The 22,245-nt window shown below is 40.9% G+C and overlaps 1 protein-coding gene across 2 annotated transcripts in view; it reads left to right on the forward strand.

Moving 5' to 3' along the window:
• The window catches only part of tiprl (TIP41, TOR signaling pathway regulator-like (S. cerevisiae)), a 44,091-nt gene extending 24,270 nt beyond the window's left edge, over positions 1–19,821 (forward strand). The window contains exons 7-11 of one of the 2 annotated variants that reach the window (XM_030438541.1): positions 494–556; positions 14,113–14,205; positions 15,048–15,224; positions 17,757–17,831; positions 19,351–19,821. In XM_030438541.1, the coding sequence (XP_030294401.1) occupies positions 494–556; positions 14,113–14,205; positions 15,048–15,224; positions 17,757–17,831; positions 19,351–19,431 (489 nt within the window). In that variant the 3' untranslated portion in view covers positions 19,432–19,821. Of the gene's footprint in view, positions 1–493; positions 557–3,002; positions 3,723–14,112; positions 14,206–15,047; positions 15,225–17,756; positions 17,832–19,350 lie in introns of those variants that run through there. The other variant, XM_030438540.1, reaches the window with a different exon arrangement.
• Positions 19,822–22,245: the final 2,424 nt, after the last annotated feature.

Consider the following 22,245-nt stretch of genomic DNA (forward strand, 5'->3'; position numbering starts at 1 on the left):
TTTTTAAAACACTAAGAAGGCTCGACAGTGCGACCTAACAGGCAGGACAGTAATGGTGGACCTCCTACCTGTTAGGTCGTACTCTGGGATTGACACTTTTTGTCTGCCATGATGGCGACGCGCCAGAGATCCAGCTCCTACGGTGAGTAGTTCAAAAACCTTCTTTTTAGTAAACTCTGTGTACACAAACAATGTTCTCAATGCTCGTGTTCATGTGTAGAGACCCTGGTGATACTACAAGCGAAGTTTCATGTTGTGTCGAGCCTTCTTAGTGTTTTAAAAATAGCAATTTTGATGCTAGCATAAGAGTGCCCCTGCACTCCATTTAAAATTAACTTGCCCAAAAACGAAACTATCGTAAATCTTAAAAGTGCCTCTTTTGTCATAATTATGCATTTACACAAAGGTTTGACTCATATTCAATCACAAATAAAGCCTCCGTTGCTTTTTGGTGACAGTTTCACTTTAATTGTTATGCTGTTCTTGATTCCAGGCTGGTAAGAATTACATGCAACGAGAGTTCAGCACAAGGGAAAGCAAAATAGCAGAACTGAAGGTAAGCACTGTCATCAAGTTTATGCATCTGTTACAAATAAAGTTATAAGGGAGCAATTTGGAGCAGTTGGCTCTAATATAGAAACAAATAGGGGGCTATACATCATCCTTTGTCAGTGTTTCCTTCAAACCCTTTTGTTGTTCATTAATTTTTTTGTAAAACCATTATTGCAAGTTGTTAAAATTGTAAAGACCAAACCAATTACTACTATATATGTATTTATACATTTACCATTGCTCAGTTGCATTCTTTTGTTATGCTGTATCTGCTAAATAACACTTGGAGGTATTTGGGCTGGCCATGACTAAGAATTTTCCTAGGGCTATTAGTCAACTAGTCGTTCACATGTAATAGGCCTATATTTTATTTACAAGTGCATTTAACCCACTGAGCTAGACAACTGTTAGTTACGCTGTCAGCAAAGCAGTAATGATTGTGAATATGTCCCTCAGCCCGGAGAGACTGAACACTTCGATTTTCAACACAGTATAACATCTAATTAACCTGTAAGACCAACACAATAACCTAAAATGAGCGTTTAAAGTATTAATTTTACCACTTGCATGAAGCATGCCACCTTTTCACAACACCAGTGAAGCAATAAAAGCATTAACAATACCATTCTGAGTCTGATTTTGTTGGAAAAATCACAAGACTGTCAGAGCATTTTGTCAGCATAACATCATCAACTTGCCCATAAAAGTTTTAAACCAACACAGTAACATAAGAATGATAAATAAATTAAATGCAGCCTGTAATGTTTAGAAATGTTTTTACTTTTCTTTAAAAATATAAATCATAAAACAAGTGAATCATTTAAGAAAAGATATTTAAAACATAATTTCACATTTTTCTGGTCCGAATACAAACAAAAAAAAAAAAAAAAAGCCAAACAAAACAAATTTAATTGTTTACAGCAAATTGAAAAATGTAAGCCAAATATCTTAAAGCAAAATAAATAAAAAATACAATAAACAAATGAATAAATAGGTACAAAGCAAATTGAAATGGAGGACTAGCCCCAGCATTTAAAGAAAACAAGGTCAGAACAGAAGCAAATGACAATAATGCACACGTTGTTCAACAACTACAATAGCCCACCTGACCTGTCAGTTCTGCCCCCTCCACTCTGAGTCTTCTCATATTATGAGAAAGCAACACAAGTGTGTCCATGTTGTTGGGGAGAAGGCAGCTCCATGACCTGCTCTCAATGAAGCCCGCCTTGAAGAAGATTTGCTCCTAAAACCTGGGTCTAGGACAGCAGCTTGGTTGTATATGCAGGTCTCCAGATTACCTGTGAGCTCCTATCGCTTATCAACTCTATTTGCTCTGTGAGCTTTGTCTTCAGAGCTTTCACGGCCGGGGGTCATGTCTTCATGTTTATCAACTTGGGCAGCGTGGTAGACAGCGATGCATTTTCCTGTTGCAATGGCAGCTCAGTGAGAGTGCCCATTGGCTTCAGCACCAAGATAATGTCCTTCAGTGGGCACCTAGGAGATCTAGATCTCGATCAGATGGGCGGGTGATTGCGGGGTTGGACAGTACAGCTGGAACCGGCCACCTCTGTTCCAAGAGACGCTCCAGCATTAAGTAGGGGGTGTTCCATCTAGGCAAAACAGTGGCTCGAGAGATCTGATCTTGTTTTCAGAGCTGCGTTTATGCACGACTGCAAAATGTGCCCAGCACAACGAACATGCAAATTACCGGAGATGGGTCTTGAGACAGATTTGCAGTGCACAACACACCATATTAGCTGCATGGTCATGTTTAACTGCGACCCTGTTCTCTGCAGTAATCACAAAGGTTGCCATTACCTCAACAAGTCGCTCTGCTATGTTGGCAGCTGTGTGGCTCAGCACTTTAGTTTCTAGCAGGAATGAATGCAAAATAAACAATCATCCGAAATAAAGTGGATGACAGTCAAGATCTGCAGTGACAGTCATGTAACTCCCCATCTGGTTAGGGGTTCATGTGCCTGTTGAGAAACTGACCGCTGTGTATTTTAATTTCTTCCAGAACTGTTGCTTTTGTGTTGTTGTATTTGCATGTAATGGCATGTTATGGTGTCACATTTGGGTAGGCTGTAACCGGGCAAAAAAAAATTCCACCTGTTGTCTTAAACCTTCAACGCTGGTGAAAGTGGTGGTTTCAAAACCAGTTTTTGCTGCATCAAGATCGGCCTTGTGGATGAAGTTGACTCTGCAGTCATCTCTGCAGTATAGTAGCTAATACAGCTTTTATTTCAATATTTCAGATGATACGCTATGTTTGTAGTCAAGGAATGATAGGCAAATGTTTGCCTGATTTTACATGTCACCTTCTTGGGGTCATCTTTCCCACAAAATGGTCCCACACTTTTGATTTCCTGTCTTATTATGATGATTATGATTATTAAAATGTTTCGTCTGCTATGATGTAATGCATTTATTGTTACTCTGTCTTTTAGAATGTGCCTGCTGCTCTGTACACTGATCCTAATGAGATCGCCCAGCATTTAACCCTGAAGCTGACAGAGTGTGAGAAGCTGGAGCTTCCTGTGAATCAGCCTCAGACAGCTGATAATGAAGTCCCTCAATGAGGGGCACATTGATTAGTTGCATGATGAAAACTTTGAATAACAGTCTTAAACTACATTCTCAATCTTACAGTAACATAACCAGTGATCTCCCCTTCAAAGATCTGTACAGGAATAGTTTTTATATGTGACCATTATGATGATATGTTCTTAAAACTGAAACCTGACTTTAGACAGTCCCTGTATGATCACAGTGCAGCTTGAGACATTGTAAAATCATAGAAATGTTAACCCCAGTTTAAGACTTTGATCAAGCTCCTGGGTTTGTCCATATTTGAACAGATTTTGTTTTATGATATATTTTTCACCGTCAAGTTTCATCAGCATTTTGACATAAGGCTTGGTAGGGTAGCTATTTCAATGCTTGTAATTTTAGTGTGTCGAACGGTGTTTGCAAAAAGAAATGCAAAACAGCACTGCATTTTCAGAAAACCAGGTCTATGAGAATTTCTGTAAATATGTCTACTGTATTTTCTATGGTGACTAATGGAATGTGAAAAAAACAACTTCCTTTTGTGAGGCAAACACTTCCAGAATCTATGTGAATATGTCAACCATATGGCCAAATAAATTTGTTTGTGGAAAAATTTATAATTTCCTTTGGTTTTGCTTAACTCTTGCTTTCCTTTGATATAATAGTTAACTTCAGCTGTGCTAAACACTGTCAGAAAGGGTTTCTGATCCAATTTCGTCCAACATTCAACCCGCATAAATCTCAGTCACAGCTACAGTGCCTTGCAAAAGTATTCACACCCCTTGAACTTTTCCACATTTGTTCACGTTTTAACCACAAATGTAAATGTACTTTATTGGGATTGTATGTGATAGACCAACACAAAGTTTTGCATAATTGTTAAGTGGAAGGAAAATGATACATGTTTTTATTTATTTTTTTACAAATAAAAAACAGAAAAGTGTGGTGTGCAAAAATATTCACCCCCCTTCACTCTTATACCCTTAAATAAAATCCAGTGCAACCAGTTGCCTTCAGAAGTCACCTAATTAGTAAATGGAGTCCACCTGTGTGTGATCTAATCTTAGTGTAAATACAGCTGTTCTGTGAAAACCTTATAGGTTTGCCACACCAGACAGGTCAGGGATAAAGTTGTGGAGAAGTTTAAAGTATGATTAGGATATGAAAAAATATCCCAAGCTTTGAACATCTCACAGAGCACTGTTCAATCCATCACCTGAAAATGGAAAGAGTATGGTACAGCTGCAAACCTACCAAGACATGGCCGTCCACCTAAACTGACAGGCCGGGCAAGGAGATCATTGATCAGAGAAGCAGCCAAGAGGCCCATGATAACTCTTGGGGAGCTGCAGAGATCCACACCTCAGGTGGGAGAGTCTGTCCACAGGACAACTATTAGTCATGCACTCCACAAATCGGGCCTTTATGGAAGAGGGGCAAGAAGAGAGCCATTGTTGAAACAAAGCCATGCAGTTTGCCACAAGCCATGTGGGGGGCACAACAAATGTGGTGTAAGGTGCTCTGGTCAGATGAGACCAAAATTGATGTTTTTGGCCTAAATGCAAAACACTATTGCCTGGTTTCGCAGAGCCTAGTCCCAAACTAAAATGCTGTTTGAGCTGGCTTAACTTTAAGTCACTTGCACAGACTTATCTTAAAATAGTCATAGATTTAGTCTGTTCTGGATTAATCCATCCATCCATCCATTTTCGTCCGCTTATCCGGGGCTGGGTCGCGGGGGCAGCTGCCTGAGCAGGGACACCCAGACTTCCCTCTCCCGGACACTTCCTCCAGCTCTTCCGGGAGGATCCCAAGGCGTTCCCAGGCCAGTTGAGTGATATAGTCACACCAGCGTGTCCTGGGTCTTCCTCGGGATCTCCTCCCGGCGGGACATGCCAGGAACTCCTCCCGAGGGAGGCGTCCCAAGGGCATCCGAAACAGATGCCCGAGCCACCTCAGCTGGCTCCTCTCGATGTGGAGGAGCAGCGTCTCTACTCCGAGCTCCTCCCAGGTGACAGAGCTCTTCACCCTATCTCTAAGGGAGCGCCCTGCCACCCTGCGGAGGAAACTAATTTCAGCCGCTTGTATCCGGGATCTTATTCTTTCGGTCATGACCCAAAGTTCATGGCCATAGGTGAGGGTAGGAACGTAGATTTACTGGTAAATCGAGAGCTTCGCCTTTCGACTCAGCTCTCTCTTCACCACGACAGACCGATACAACGGCCGCATTACTGCGGCCGCTGCACTGATCCGCCTGTCAATCTCACGCTCCATCCTTCCCTCACTCGTGAACAAGACCCCAAGATACTTAAACTCCTCCACTTGAGGCAGGAACTCTCCCCCAACCCGGAGGGAGCAAGCCACCTTTTTCCGGTCGAGAACCATGGCCTCGGATTTGGAGGTGCTGATTCTCATCCCAGCCGCTTCACACTCGGCTGCAAACCGCCCCAGGACATGCTGGATGTCCTGGCTCGAAGGAGCCAACAAGACCACATCATCCGCGAAAAGCAGAGATGAAATCCAGTGGCTCCCGACTGGAGGGCGGGCCCACGTCGGTCGTTAGGGCTGTGCCCGGCCGGGTCCCGTGGGCAAAGACCCGTCCACCAGGCACTCGCCTGCGAGCCCCAACCCCAGGCCTGGCTCCAGGGTGGGGCCCCGGTGACGCCAATCCGGGCGATGTGAACGTCCTCGGTGTTTTGTCTTTCATTAGGGGCTTTTGAACCGATCTTAGTCTGACCCGTCACCTAGGACCTGTTTGCCTTGTTCTGGATTAAACAAAGCCAATTGCAAGAGGGTAGATTAGAGCTACTTTAGGACTAAATTGAAGTCCATATTAATCCTGCAAAGAGGCAGGTTTAACTTCGGCTTAGTACGGTTTGTGAAAGGGAGCACAGATGGTTTGGGAGCATAGAGTATTTGGAATATCTAAATGAAACCATTATTCGCTACAGAGGCCAGCCAGACAAATACTTGTGGATAGGAGTAATCGATTGAATCAGTTTGATGAAATAACCTTCAGAGACCGCTTTTGTATGTACAAAGAAGATGTACTGGAGATAACTACTTTGCTTGAGCCTAGACTTTCCTCCATGTCTCAAAGAGGAAGGTCTGTACCCAGTTCTCTCCAAGTTATGATCACTTTGAGATTCTTGGCATCTGGAGCCTTTTATCGTGAAACTAGGGATTTGAAGCAACAGTGTGTAGAGTAGTTCACAATGTCTGCAGTGCCATTTGTGAACTGAGAAATCTGTACATTAAGTTCCCTGATGCTGCTGAGCAAGCCAACTTTAAAGTGTGATTCTACGAATATGGGAACTTCCCAGGAGTGATTGGCTGTATAGATGGACGTCATGTTGAAATCAAGAGCCCATCAACTCCTGATGCTGAGGAGTACAGGAATCGTAAGAACTGGTTTTCCATCAATGTTCAGGCTGTATGCACTCCCAAATTAGAGTTTTCAAACACTGTTGCTCGTTGGAAAGGAGCAACACATGATTCAAGGATTTTTCACAACTCTTCATTGTGTGCTCAGTTTGAGAGAGGGCAACATAGTGGACTACTACTTGGTGACAGTGGATATGCTCAGAGTTCCTATTTATTCACGCCATGGCCACATCCCACAACAACTGAGCAGCAAAGATACAACAGAGCTCATATTTGCACTAGAGGGATGGTCGAGCGTATGGTTGGAGTGTGGAAAAATCGTTCCCAGTGTTTACGCAATACACTTTGTTTTGAGACAAGAAGATGCTGCAAGGTGATCATTGCTACAGCTTTGCTGCACAACTACCTGAAGCAGCATAATTGTCCTGACCCTCCAATGGAAGACCAGAATGCTCCAGATGTGCCCATGCCGGTGGCAGAAAATAACCAATGAGGACTTGTGCTCAGAGCTGCTTTCACATTGCAGCACTTAACTGAATAAAGCCCCTGAAAAAAAGATACATTTAACCATGGAATGTACTGATTATGGCTTGTTTTTGCCTTAATAGTGTTTGTTGTGTAATATATATTAATAGTGTGCTGAAAAACTGAATGAGAAACTCAACCAAGGCTGTTCTAAAATGTAGGTTGTGGTGACTACAATACTCACACTCTTGTCAAGTGAGAACAAATTTATTTTCACAATGCATTTCGTTACATTACATAGCTGTCTCATGCATCTTTCTTTAAACAGCTCTCTCTTCTAATTTCATATCCAATTCGACCTGTAGAATTCTCATTTTCATGTCATGCTCTTCTCTCAGATATTTCATTTTCTGCTCATGAAATGCTAAGGCTAACTTTTCATGCATGGACATCCTTTTTGGTCTCTGCTGGAAGGTGGTTGCAGCATCTTTTCTCTGGGATGCCATACCAGATGTGGAGGGTGCACAGTCACTGTGCACTGGCTCTTCCACCAGGGTTAGAATAATTTCTTTCGGGAAAAGAACACTGTTAGATACAAAAACTCACATGGTCCTTAGAATGAAATAAAAATAAAGATAGACACAGACAGTGGAATAATCTGTATGTACAGAAGGAGGTAACTAATTTACTTTCTATGGTATATTTACCATTTGTGCTCAGTTCTTCATGTCCCCTGTCCAAATGGTCATCATCTGGTATACCATCCAGAAGTTGCTGGTCCTCTATTATTCCAGTCAACAAGTTAGCCAATTTGTCGGTCTTGTCTTTACTTGGTGGGGGTCCACCACCAGTAGTAAATCTCTCTCTTCTGGCCTCTACATTCCTTTTTTTCAATCTAATTTTATGTTCTTTCACAGAGTCTATGAAGGCAGATATAATTCAATATAAACAATGTCACAAAACTATATGACATCTGTGATATACAGATCATAATAGACATGTCTCACCTGCATGTGCTGTACCGTTCTTGTGGTTACATTTTCATTTGCATTGAATTCACTGCAAATGGCAGCCCAAGCACTCCTCTTCGTATGTTCAATAGCACTATGGCCTTTACTTTCAATAACAGCATGATTTCCCACAATTTGTTTAAGTAGAGTTTTTTCATACTCAGTATAGTTTTTTGAGCGTGTTCTTTTAGCTTCAACCATGTTTGTATCAAAATTCGCTCCAGCAAAGCTGTCCTCAATTCCATTTCAGGTTTTTATGAGCACCATTAGGCTAACAGGCTGTGCTCCCACTTAGGCTTATGTAGCTTGACCCAGGTGTTCTCATTTAAGCTTACTACAGGACTCCACAGTCAGGGACTAACTAAGACAAATGTAAGCCACGCTCATGCAAGCCACTTAAATGACCTAGCTTTACTAGCCTGACTTAGACCTACTCCTGGCTTGATATAAGCCTTGTCTGCAAAACCGGGCATATGTGTGGCAGAAAACACTGCACATGACCCTGAACACACCATCCCCACCGTGAAACATGGTGGTGGCAGCATCATGCTGTGAGGATGCATTTCTTCAGCAGGGACAGGGAAGCTGGTCTGAGTTGATGGGAAGATGGATGGAGCCAAATACAGGACAATCGGGGAAGAAAACCTGTTAGAGTCTGCAAAAGACTGGGACGAAGGTTCACCTTCCAGCAGGACAACGAGCCCAAACATACAGCCAGAGCTACAATGGAATGGTTTAGATCAAAGTATATTCATGTGTTAGAATGGCCCAGTCAAAGTCCAGACCTAAATCCAACTGGGAATCTCTGGCAAGACTTGAAAATTGCTGTTCACAAACACTCTCCATCACTTCAGACTAAGCTTAAGCTATTTTGCAAGGAAGAATGGGCAAATATTTCAGTCTCTATATGTGCATCGCTGGTAGAGACTTACCCCAAAAGAGTTGCAGCTGTCATTGCAGCGAAAGGTGGTTCTACAAAGTATTGACTCAGAGGGGTGAATACTTTTGCACACCACACTTTTCTGTTTATTTGTAAAAAAAAAAATTAAAAACCATGTATCAATTTTCTTTCCACTTCACAATTATGCACGACTTTGTGTTGGTCTATCACATAAAATCCCAATAAAATACTTTTACATTTGTGGTTAAAATGTGACAAAATGTGGAAAAGTTCAAGGGGGTTGAATACTTTTGCAAGGCACTGTTAATGTTGATATGCAAATCAACCTGTGACCTGTGCTTTCTTTGACAATGTCAGCATGGAGCAAATTTGGTGATTTGGTGTTTCAGTAGGAATTAGGACTCGTATAATGTAAAACAGAATGTGATCATTTTAACAGTCCCTTTTTACAGGGGGTGCTGTACAGGGGGTGATTAAAACCACCAGAACATCATTGGCAGCATCTACAAATCATCGATGACATCAGTGAAGTGGGATGTCTACACAGAGCCCAAAGGATACTTAAACACAATACCCACCCAGTTATAGTCTGTTCACCCTGCTGCCATCTGCTAAAAGATACAGAAGTATCTGCTGTTGCACCATCAGACCACAGAGCAGCTTCATTCCTCAGACTGTGGGACTGATGTTTCACCAATATGATCTTAGTTTTCATTTAGTTTGTGTGGGAAATCGCTGAAGTGGACATGACTGTGCTGTCAAGCTCAAACCGCGCACTGAAGACAGTGCAGTCTCCGCAGTCAGCTCACCTGGATCACCCTCACCACCTCCGAATATGGATTGTATGATTCATGAAAGCCTGCAAATAAAGTCACTGATGGCTTTCACAGAATCGTTACACTCCATATCCTCATTGTGAGTCCTAATCATGATGCAGGCCTAGTTCACCGTCATTACACTTCAATAAAAAAAATAATGTTCACCTATCAAACTTCTATTTTCAAACGATATCTCAGGCTGAGGGATACAACTTATTGTTGTGCATAATTTGGGCATGTGAAGCAGTCAGTCTGACTGTACACATGAAAAAGTTTCTTCTGCTCACCAGAAAGTTTCTAGCGTGCAGAGAATTTTTTTTTTTTCTTTCTTGCCTCATGTCCCTTTATGGGCTCCATAGGAAACGGTACTAAGACAATACATTTACAGTTTTACCTCATCAACTTCACTGATTTTTATATGATTTATATTTTTATATTTATATGATTCTTTTTTTGATTACACAGCATCCCAGATCTTTGGGAATCTGGGTTGTAATTTTTTCCTGTTTTTTTGTTGTTGTTTTTTTTCTTTCCTAATATGCATAGTTTCTGTAGATGTTCTGAGGCTGTAGCCCTCTGACCTCTTGAAAAAATGGAAAGATAATAATAGAGTTATACATTTCTCATTTCAATGAGAGTTTTACTATTCCCATTATACGTACCCACTGGAATAATTTTGTTTTTGAAGGTTTGCCTGCCAGCTCACAAATATCTCAACAAAAAAGTCATTTAGGTTTACACACAGCTATCATACTGTAGAACTTTCTTGTTTTAGAATGATCATGTTCATGCTCTGCCCAGCCTCAAACTGCCTCATTTCAGATTTCTAATTGCTTGATTTGGCTGACATGTTCTCTTTGGCTTTTGAAATTACTAAAGAAAAAGGGAGAAGCAAGTGTACATCATCAATCTATTTATTTATTTATTTATTTTAGCTCAGTTTCATAATCATAAATATATTCAATAAATATTGTCAGTTTTTCAGAGGGGTTAGGGTTTCAGTGTAGTTCCATAGAAACACGTTCGTCCCCAGTTTAGACAGCCTTCAGATTCGTGCCCTTTTTCATCACTTCGTTCATTTCATATTGTTATTCATTGTTCCCACTGTATCTATATTTAGATTAATTCTTTTGATTTGTTATTGTGTTTGTTGCGTGTTTGGACTCTGTTTCCGTGTTTGTAACTTGCTCCGGTGCTGAATAAAGTTGGGACAAAAAACAAAACAAAACAAAAACAGACGGGCAGCAACATGGCGCACAGACACTCGCTTCGCACACAAAATTGCCCAATCAGCTATCGCCATTCCTGACAACTGGCCAATCACGGAGCCCCCTCGGCCTGATAACTATTCAACATGGAGACAACAGTTGAAAAGCTTGAAGCAATGGTAAGCTCCGTGTAAAACTACTTTATTATGTGCATCTTACCAAAAAATGATCCGTTTTGAACGATTCCAGAGACATCCTCAGAGCTCATCGATTATCGACTAGGTATTTAATCGGGATGCCTAGAACAGTAGGAGCAGTCAGGTCATGGCTTTCTGTACTCCCTGCTGAAAAAATCAGCATAGACCAGCACTAAAACCAGCACCAAAACACAACATATGCTGGTCTTGATGGTGACCAGTCACTAGCAAGACCAGCATATGGTGTGTTTTGGTGCTGGTCTGTGCTGTTTTTTTCAGCAGGGCTGGAACACAATTCAAATTCCTTTGCGCCATTCAGAGGGCCTTTCTGCGGAAGTTACCGTCCGAGCACAGATGTGACAGCCCCGTCTGAAGGCTCCAGGTAGTCGAAGCCTTCTAACCTCGACTGCTGCAGCCTCACACACACGTCAGCTGCTGGTCGCTGTTCTGAAGTCAGGCCAGCAGTCAGTTCTCACAGCTGGTCACAGTTCAGCAGTCTGATCGAAGGCACTTACTAGTTGGCGCTCAGTGATAGCCTTCTCCAAAGAAAACCAACTTTTCTCACTGTTGTAATACTACCACTCCTCCTCCTCCTCCTCCTCCTCCTCATCTCTCCTATTTTTCAACAAAATACTAACACGGTGAGATTTATGATGGGTAAGAATCCGTCATGTGACTAAAATGTCATCACTGTGCTCTAATGCCGCCTATATCACCAGGAAAAGAAAGACAAATCCAAAAAACTAAGATGATATACACATAGCCTCATATAGTGATAACTATATAGTAGTGATATATTTCCCTGCCCAGTGGCAAGATATCCCGTTTTTTTTAACAATGGTGAACGTCATGGTGGCACTAATGGGACTAGATAAATAAAAGCCTTGACTTGGTGGTGGCACAAAGAATAATGCAAGGAATTACCATGTCATTAGGATTCATGCTCTGGACCACAAGTGTGGTGTCTGTACAAAAATCCTTAGCAAAAGTGGTAGACTGCATGACAGACAGACCAGCTGACACCATTGCCATAAGGCCACATTGCTAGAATGATGTCCCTTTTAAAAATAAATGAATACTCAAAGCAGATATTAAACTGCATATTTAGTATGTATTTCATGACATGAGACCCATTCACAACTCACTAAGCTTCGAGAAAGCTCGACCTTTAGCTAAGCTAGTCCACTGTATCCCTAGGAAACCTGTTATACTGCACTGCTGGTGACCCTGCTAGAAAAGAGTACCATGCAGTGGACATGCTTAGTTACCACAAAAGGAAATGCTGAAGCTGTTGGCAGGTGCTCTGACTTTATTGCACTACTGTATCAGACAGCTAGCAGTGCAATAGTATTGTCAAAGCATCTGAAAACTGCCAAGACCAGCGGCACTGTATGCTTTTACATTTGTAGACTGTGTCTAGTCAAGTGGACCGGATACATGGATCATGTCATGGTCTGATGGGTGTGTGAGAGTGCAGTAGGCCCAGGCTGGTGAATCCAATAATTGAAAATGAACTGTATACCTGTAGACTAAGTAAGTAAACAGATCTGTACATCACTTTGATGGCTGCTAACCTACTCTGTCTGAGCTTGTCCTGCACTCTTCTTCCAAAATGCTTGGATCAGTTACTGATAAATAACTGCTACACTGCCAGAATGCTTTATGCCGCAGAATTTTCTGAAAATAAGCCTGTAAAGTGGCTCTGTCTTAAGTTATTGAATAGCCATTTGTGTAAAGACAGTATTTAAAGCAACACATGTAGGAATTGTCATTTTGGGCGATTTGGAGCTCCTCTGAGTTTCTTGGGCAGCAAGCGTTCTGCTGCATCACGGGGATCTCCTTTTGACACTCCCAGAGGGCAATGGTGAAAAGGGACCATGGGATGGCAATACAAATCCCAGGTCTGTAACAGATTGTCAGACCTAATGTAGATGGTAACTCCTAGGGCTGGGTATTGTTAAGAACCTCACGATTCGATTCAATTTCGATTCTTTCGGTCGCAATTTGATTCAATATCGATTCGATTCAATATTGACTTAAGTGCTTCGATATCAATTCAGTATTAAGTAGTAATAAACAAATAGCTAATTCATTAGAGTACCTGTTGATAATTTTTTAATTTAAAAAAGTCATCTTAAATTATAAATCTGTCCTCTAGGAAGTTCTAGTTCGAATTGAAATGTAAACAAAGGTACTCCATGTGTTTAGTTATAAAATAGTGCAACCATAGTTAAGCTGAGAAAGTGCCATTATTTCTGGGACTGCATGGTACATTTTTGTCTGACATCAACATAGACATGACCACCGTCCCTCCGCCCTCCGGCTGGACACAAGGGGGTGAACGTTGACACTGACCCCCCCTCTCTCCCCGGAGGTGAGTGCTACTCGCGGGCGCACGGTGCAGCGGCCGGGGTGAGACTGGCTGCGCTGGGAGTTTACAGTCTCCGAAAGAACGGTGCGCCAGACATCGGCTACCCACCTCTGCAGCTCCGACGGTGTTTCCGTGGCGCAGCACCCTCTGACCCTCAAGCGAGGTCGGGGGCAAGACGCTTCCAGCTGCTTGAGGCGGGGTCGGGCGCCTGAATCGATTCAGAGGATTTTATGAATCGATATTGAATTGGGAAAAAATATATTGCAATGCATTGATGAATCGATATTTTTACTCACTCCTAGTAACTCCAACCAAAAAGGTGTTGAAAACATGTATTTAACAGCATGATCCTACCCTTTACCTGAAGTTATATGGAGCAGAAACAAGTGACAGAGAAACCATACACTCTGCCATGAGACACTGTTCCATCAGTATGACTCTGAAGCTGACTGATTATGGTAAAAAGTTACATAATGTTGCTTTAACATCATACTTTTGTTTAATAAAAAAACAGGACTTTGTATCATTACTAAAACACTGGTAACGTAGCAACATGGTATTGAAAAAAGTTTGGAAAAAAGATGTGCTGCGCAGGATGAAGCAGGGGAATTGTCCAATACACTATCAAAGAGTAAAGCTGAGTTTCTTTGCAGTTCCAGAAGTCAGAGGCAGACCTGGAATATATTGAAAAGCGGCTGAAGCTGGAGTTCATCCACCACACTGCAGAGAATGGATGTCCTGCTGAGGTGGGCACTGAACTACAACATCTTTCCTAATATTTGATGTTTAAGTTAATTTAAGTATTACTTCAGACTCTGCCATTTTAGCTAATGTGACATTAGCTGTGATTTCGCCATTGCCAACTTTTTTTGGAGATTGCTGACAGCCAAATCAGAGGCAGATCGTTAACCATGATCGGTGTTTTCCGGACTGTTCAAAGCCACAATCCAGAAGCTCGGGGATGGCTTGCCAGCATGTTGTCAACATCTGCTGGATATGTATCAGGTTAATTATCTGGATGAGTCAAGAAAGGATCAGGGAGCCAGGAACACGATACAGCCAATCAATCAATCAGTCAAACTTTATTTTTTTATTTAGGATTTTTCATATGTCAAAGTAACACAAAGTCTTAACACAGTGAGAGCAAAAAAAAACAATAACACAATCCTCCCACACATATATACATGCACAACAAGCAATATAGAACAGGAACTGAGGAAGTGCTGTCTTATGTAAAGCACAGTCATTCTACAAAATCAGGCTTTGTCTGACTCTTCTAAATGTAGAGAACAATCATTGAAGTGCCCATAAAAACCTGCTGATGAAAGTGCTACTCGGTGGCAGCCACGAAATGTCTCTTAATAAAACACAGCTGGATATGTTCATGAAATGATTACTTGTATCCAAAAAGGTACAAACAATGGAACATATTTTGAAGTTTAACTGGTGTAAAATAATACCCGTGTAAATTCTGGTAGTGTAAATTTTAATTTGAGACCATAGTTATCAATACGTAATGTGAACTGTGCCACAAAGCAACTGGGTCCTTTAACATAAGCAAGGCTAATGATTAACACTGTGCCCACAGGAGAACCCAGCATTGATGCTGGAGAACCTGAAGGCCATCAAAGCCAAACATGCAGCATTGTGCTCTCAGGTGAGGGATATTTCAGCTGCCCAGAAAGAGTCCATGGACTCCATCAGAAATAACCTCAGCGGTGTCATGAAGCTGATCCAACACTTCCAGCAGACTACTGATGTAGAGGTACCCTCACAAACACAACACTCACTCTTTAACCACAACCTTATCTAGTCATAGTGTATACAGAGGAGGGTGTTATGGTAAGTGTTTCATATTATCAGGCTTTTGTGAAAGTCACACAGTTGTTCAAAAGACTTTGACTTTAATTATATTGCTAGTGTTTACTTCTGATGAACATGATTGAGTTCAAAGATGGAAAAAAAGGAACAACCTTTCAATCAGTGTTGCAGATATTAAGTAGAGTTTGACAAAATAAGACATGGTACATAAGCCTTTTCCAGGCATGCACTTTTGTTTATGTTTTGGCAGTTACATATTCTCTGTTGCTATGCAAAACACCAACACCGACCTCAGAGCAACTTGAAAATCACAAGTTTTGGCAAAGATTTGGATAATGCAATTAAGCTTTCAAGCTTGATTCTTTTGTCATTTTAATGTCAAGGCTCGTGTGCCCACTTGCATGTTTAGTGTCGCCCATGATTGTGATTGATTTAAAGAAATGAAGTTGAGCCACAGCAATTTTTCCACCCATAGCAGAGTGGCACAGCACTGGCACAGCACTAAAACAATAGAGAAATGCGGAGGTCTGGCTATCCAACATTCGGGTGCTTTTTATATAACATCTATGAAACATCTTCAGACCGAAATGTTTCAATGTGGATTTATGTTATCTGCTTGCAATCTGAATACTCAGCAAAATTTTATGTAGCATGTTATCAAATAGGAATGAAAAAAGATTCACAGCCTTCTTTTGTAATTCTTCACACTGCTTGGTTCTGTCAGATGGTACTTTGACTGCAGAATTCTATATTCTACAGGGCTCCGGACTGACTCGGAGCCTCGAAATCAAAGGTGAAATCAAGGATTTAGCCATGCCCCTCAGTATCACTTCCGGTAGGCATGCCAAGACGTTGTAGTGCAGCAAGTTACGTTGCTACCTCTAAGGTGAAGCTGCAACCAGTTGAAAACACCATGGCAACTGCTGATATAGGAGATATATCAAGTGAGCTCTAACCCCTTCCTGCTTCTTTGAAGTTATGCTATACGCATGTACCATACATGTCCATAGACAACAGACAAATACGGTGGACATCTCTGCAGGCGCCATGAAGAAGTAGCAAAACAACACTGTTGGGCAACTCTTTGGTCCTCATGTAGAGCTTTACTTCCATGAAATTCTAAAGCAGTAACTAGAGTTTCCGGGGTATTTGTAGCCTCAGACGTGCAACCTTATTCAGTAGTGGAAAACCCTGGATTTAAACATTTTTATTAGCTTATTCGAACCACACTATGAAGTGCCATGCACAAAGGTGTTGCCCTCCATGTATAATAATGTATAGGGAAAGTTATGAAGTTCTGAACAGTCCAAATTTAGTGGCCTCAGCAACAGATCAATAGACCTCCAGAGCAACACAGAGCTACATGACCATCATAGCACATTACGTTATGGATGATTGGGAAATTTGAAAATCCCATCCTTCTCACCCACTCCATCTACAAAGCTCACAGAATGAAAATATGGCAGAAGTAGTAGAAGTAGTGCACAGTGCAAAAGAGTCATTAGAAGGCAGGTACCTGACTTCCCTTCTTTTGTTGACTGTTTTAAATTGACTGGTGAACTGAGTTATTGTTGTATTTATGTTGTTAATATATTATTTAATTTGAACAGATTCATCATAATACTCTAATACTCTGGCTAAGTCTAATATGTACGGAAGAGGATTAGGGCCACATGTGAATTTTTTTTTTAGTTCTGACTTTAAAGTCAGAATTCTGACTTTAATCTCAGAATTCTGACTTTTTTCTCAGAATTCTGAGATTGAAGTCAGAATTCTGACTTTTTTCTCAGAATTCTGAGAATAAAGTCAGAATTCTGATCTTTTGAGTCACACAAGTTTCTATAACCAATTGATCTTTCAAGTTGTTGTTTGTATGTTTTAGAGCCAGCAGATTTGATCATGTTTTCAGAAGACCTATGATGAATTAATTACTGAACCAAACTTCGTTTGTGTTTCACTCGTTACATCACAGAAAAATGAGAGCTTAAGAAATCATGGGAACTCAAGACTGCCATGATAATGTTCTTTAGGAGTGGACTGACTTTTGATCTTGACTATACATATTTGTTTGGCTTCAGCTGTCTGTCTGAGAGTCTTCAAATCTCACTTGTTGATGAAATAACAAATCACTCATTCCTAACTTAAGAATGACAATGGAATATTCTGCAGGTTTTTTTTAATACATGCACATTTCATATCCAGGAATTCAAATCATAAACTCTATTACTGACTGCCCAAGTAACAAATTGGCCACATTACTGCACATTGACCAGATATTGTCAAGCAGTATATTGTTTGATCTTGTTTTTGTGATGCACTCTGATTGAGATAATCAGTCTCAGACTGACTAACTAATCAACTCTCAGGGAGCAGCCCTAGATGTAACATTGTTTTGCATGCATAGATAATATGATATGGAAGAAACATGCTACGTATAAGTCAAACTGTTGACTGTACCCTTGTTAACATGCTACAGGTTCAGCCACTGACAGAGTCAGAAAAAGAGTCTTTAGAGCTCATGGGTTCATCTTTCACTGGGACAGCAACTGAGGTAAAAACCTTTTTTTTGATAACCTTTGTGACAATGTCAGCATTTCCTTTGCTGCCTCCTAACAGGAAAACAACATCACACCTCTGATAGCATGGTAAGAGATCAGAGACCAGTGAGGCTGTTGTTTGTTAGACTGAGACCACATGAGATATGAAGGGGTTGAATTAAACCATAGGACCTGGGAAACTACTCAGAACTTCACAGAGCAGAAAAACACTTAAGGGTGGAGATTTGTGCTGAGATACTACATTACAGAACTAGCTTGAGTTAAATGTAATGCTTCTGACATCAGAAAAATATGCCTCTACTCAATAAAACCACTATGGCTGCTTTATAAAGCCCAACATACTTTGAGCCCCTTCAGGACTAGCTCATTACATTTATAACATTATCAAAATTACTCCCTGTATAGTGTAAAATAATGGACCTCTATTTGCAGTTACTTAAGCTACAGAAAAAACTGTTTCAACCCCTCCTTTTTAGATAAAGTTAGCTGAAGTCCTGACATAACATCCAGGCTGACCTTTATTTCACCAGCATCTATTGATCAATACAATTCTCATTCAGCACATGCTTTGTCTTTGTACAAAAAAAAATATTTAAGCGTGTTACTTATCAGTATCCACTACAGCACAAGCCTGTGAGATTTGATCAAAAGTTAAACCACACTAGCATGCTGGACCTGCTAGTGATCGTTTGTCCTCCCTGTCGGATGAAAAATTATAGTAAACAACCAGAACATCTGAGGCAGATCAAAACTGTGTTCTAAACTGGGGCACAAAACCAAACCGACTGAAGTGAAACAGGGAATATCTGTCATGTTCCCTCATGTTCTCCTACAGAGATCACTGGCATCCACAGAAAAAGTGTTTTTTTTAAACTTTGCATGATTTAAAACTGAGTGAATACACATGACACATGGCATTGCACTCCACTGTGGTTTCAGTAATTTGTGCTGGCAGTCTGAACACCAGCTTATGTGATGGGCAACCGCAATGTCGGGCTACATTTCTCCAAAAGTTGAGTCTATTACATTTTTTTTCACCTGTGGCCAGCTCCGCTGTAGCATAAAAAGACACACTGCCCTCATTCAAAATGAATGGGAACACCTGAGTTTTTGCCCCAACACCTGATTTGATCTGAATGTAGCCTCACTGTAAAAAGTTGAACTATATTCATTATGACTTTGGCAACTTAGCCTAAAAATAGTGTTTTGCCTTATTAAAAATAATTTCAGAAACATGACAGCAAAACGACTGGTTCTGAATTTAAGTATTTATTAATACTAAGACAGTGACTTAAATGAAATGACTATCAGACGTGAATATTTACCGTTTACAAGCAGTCAAAATGATGATAGTGACTTGAAAACATTTCACAGCAAACTCTGGGTGGGGCTGTACAAGAGTGAATGTTGGCTACATTAACATTTGCATATTCAGACTGCATTTTCTGCAGGAAATGCATTTTGTAGTTTCTGCCATTGTTGTAGCTAAACGTCTAAAATGTTTCCTTTTAGGTGCTTCCTGCTGTAGTAGCTTCTGGCCAACAGCAGCTGTTGACTGGGTCTGCTACCTTCAAGTCTTCCACTCTGCTGTGAATACTACACAGATGGCAGCGTCCGTCAGGCAGTGGATCGGACTGGACTGAAAATATTTTGAAACAACTGTTGGATAGTTTACCATGCAATTTTGTACTGCTGTTCATGTTCCCATAATGATGAATTGTGATAACTGTTGTAATCCTCTGACTTTTCATCTGGGATGAGTTAATGACAGAATACCTGCAAAACTAATGACACTCCCATCAGCTTTAACTGTACTTCGTGTTTAGTGCTTTTTAACACTATATGTTATATATTACACCTGTTTTACATGAACATATTTGTATTATTAACATTATAAATTATCATTTACAACCATTTCTGTGTATGCTGTTTAGTCCCAGTGTCCTGCTTCCATAGAAGAATAAATATACTTTTGGCAGATGCTCCATTTGTAGGGCTCATTCTTCTCAGTTTGAGTCGAAATGATTTGATCTGTATTTAACAGTTCATGGGTAAAGCTTTTACAGGTCCATTATATCTATATTATACCTAAGTTCCCGGGAAAGAACTATGTACAGTGGATATAAAAAGTCTACACACACCTGTTTAAAATGCCAGGTTTTTGTGATGTAAAAAGGCTAAATAGGCTTTAGTTGTAGTCGTAAGATAAATCATTTCAGAACTTTTTCCACCTTTTAATGTGACCTATAACCTGTACAACTGAATTGAAAAACAAACTGAAATCTATTACGGGGAATTACACAAACTAAAAAACTAAAATAATGTGGTTTTATAAAGTGTGTACACCCTTAAACTAATACTTTGTTGAAACACCTTTTGATTTTATTACAGCACTCAGTCTTTTTGGGTAGGAGTCTATCAACATGGCACATCTTGACTTGCCAATATTTGCCCACTGTTGTTTGCAAAAATGCTCCAAATCTGTCATATTGTGAGGGCATCTCCTGTGCACAGCCCTCTTCAGATCACCCCACAGATTTTCAATCAGATTCAGGTCTGGGCCATTCCAAAACTTTAATCTTCTTCTTGTGAAGCCATTCTTATGTTGCTTTGGGTCGTTGTAGTGCTGAAAGCTGAAGGTCCTCTTCATCTTCAGCTTTCTAGCAGAAGCCTGAAGTTTTTGTGTAAACATTGCCTGGTATTTGGAACTGTTCATAATTCCTTCCACCTTGACTAAGGCCCCAGTTCCAGCTAAATAAAAACAGCCCCAAAGCATGATACCTTGGGGCATGCACCATGCTTCACTGTGGGTATGGTGTTCTTTTGGTGATGTGCAGTGTTGTTTTTGCACCAAAAATACCTTTTGGAATTATGGCCAAAAAGTTCAACCTCGGTCTCATCAGACCATAAACACATTTTCCCACATGCTTTTGGGAGACTTCAAATATGTTTTTGCAAAATTTAGCCAGGCTTGGATGTTTTTCTTTGTAAGAAAAGGCTTCTGTCTTGCCACCCTACCCCAAAGCCTAGACATATGAAAAATACGAGAGATTGTTGTCACATGTACTACACAGCCTGTTCTTGCCAGAAATTCCTGCAGCTCTTTTAATGTTGCTGTAGGCCTCTCGGCAGCCTCCCTGTTCAGTATTCTTCTCATCTTTTCATCAATTTTGGGTGGACGTCCAGTTCTTGGGAATGTCACTGCTGTGCCATATTTTCTCCACTTAATGATGACTGTGTTCACTGTGTTCCATGGTACATCTAATGCCTTGGAAATTCTTTTGTACCCATCTCCTGACTGATACAGTTTGACTTTGAGATCCCTCTGATGCTTTGAAAGCTCTCTGTGGACCATGGCTTTTGCTGTAAGATGCGACTAAGAAAATGTTAGGAAAAGCCTACGAGAGCAGCTGAACTTTATTTGGGTCCATCCAGAGGCACTTTAAATGATGACAGGTGTGAACTGACTTATATTTAACATGGGTTTGAATGCAATTGGTTAATTCTGACACAGCCACATCCCCAGTTATAAGCGGGTGTGCACACACAAGGTCTGAAATGACTTATCTTAGTCTCATTTTTTTTTTATATGTAAGGCATTGTGGCTGGCAGGGAGGTTGGAGGTAAGCTGACTGACAAGTGGGTGATTCTGCAAGCACAAAGAAACATGTTGGGAAGTTGCTTTGTCTAGCAGTAAGTATTGGTCTTAACCTGTGTATAGGTATTACTATACACCTACTGCATAGGTGAAAAAACATGGCAAGGAGTGGTTGGAGAGCTAAAGTAGATATGCTGTAGTCTGATGGAGCAATGAAAGGCTGGTGTGCAGATTAGAAAGGAGTGGTGAGCTGACTGCAGAGGATGTGTACTAGGGGTCGGAATCACATGGTACCTCACAATATGATACACGATACATGGCCCACGATACCGATAATATGATTCTGCGATAATCGATATATTGAAAGAAAAAATACACAGATCAGACATAACATTATGACCACTGAAGTGAAGTGAATAACACTGATTATCTCTTCATCATGGCACCTGTTAGTTGGTGGGATACATTAGGCAGCAAGTGAACATGTTGTCCTCAAAGTTGAGGTGTTAGAAGCAGGAAAAATTAGCAAGCGTAAGGATTGAGCGAGTCTTCCAAGGGCCAAATTGTGATTGAGATCTCCAAAATGACGGCTCTTGTGAGGTATTCCTGGTCTGCATCGTTCAGTATCTATCAAAAGTGGTCCAAAGAAGGAACTGTGGTGAGCAGGAGACAGAATCATGGGCAGCAAAGGCTCACTGATGCACATGGTGAGCGAAGGCTGGCCCATGTGGTGCGATCCAAGAGACGAGCTACTGTTGCTCAAATTGCTGAAGAAGTCAATGATGGTTCTGATAGACAGGTTTCAGAAT

This window comes from Sparus aurata, chromosome 13 (genome assembly GCF_900880675.1).
Source record: "Sparus aurata chromosome 13, fSpaAur1.1, whole genome shotgun sequence".
NCBI lineage: Eukaryota > Metazoa > Chordata > Actinopteri > Spariformes > Sparidae > Sparus > Sparus aurata.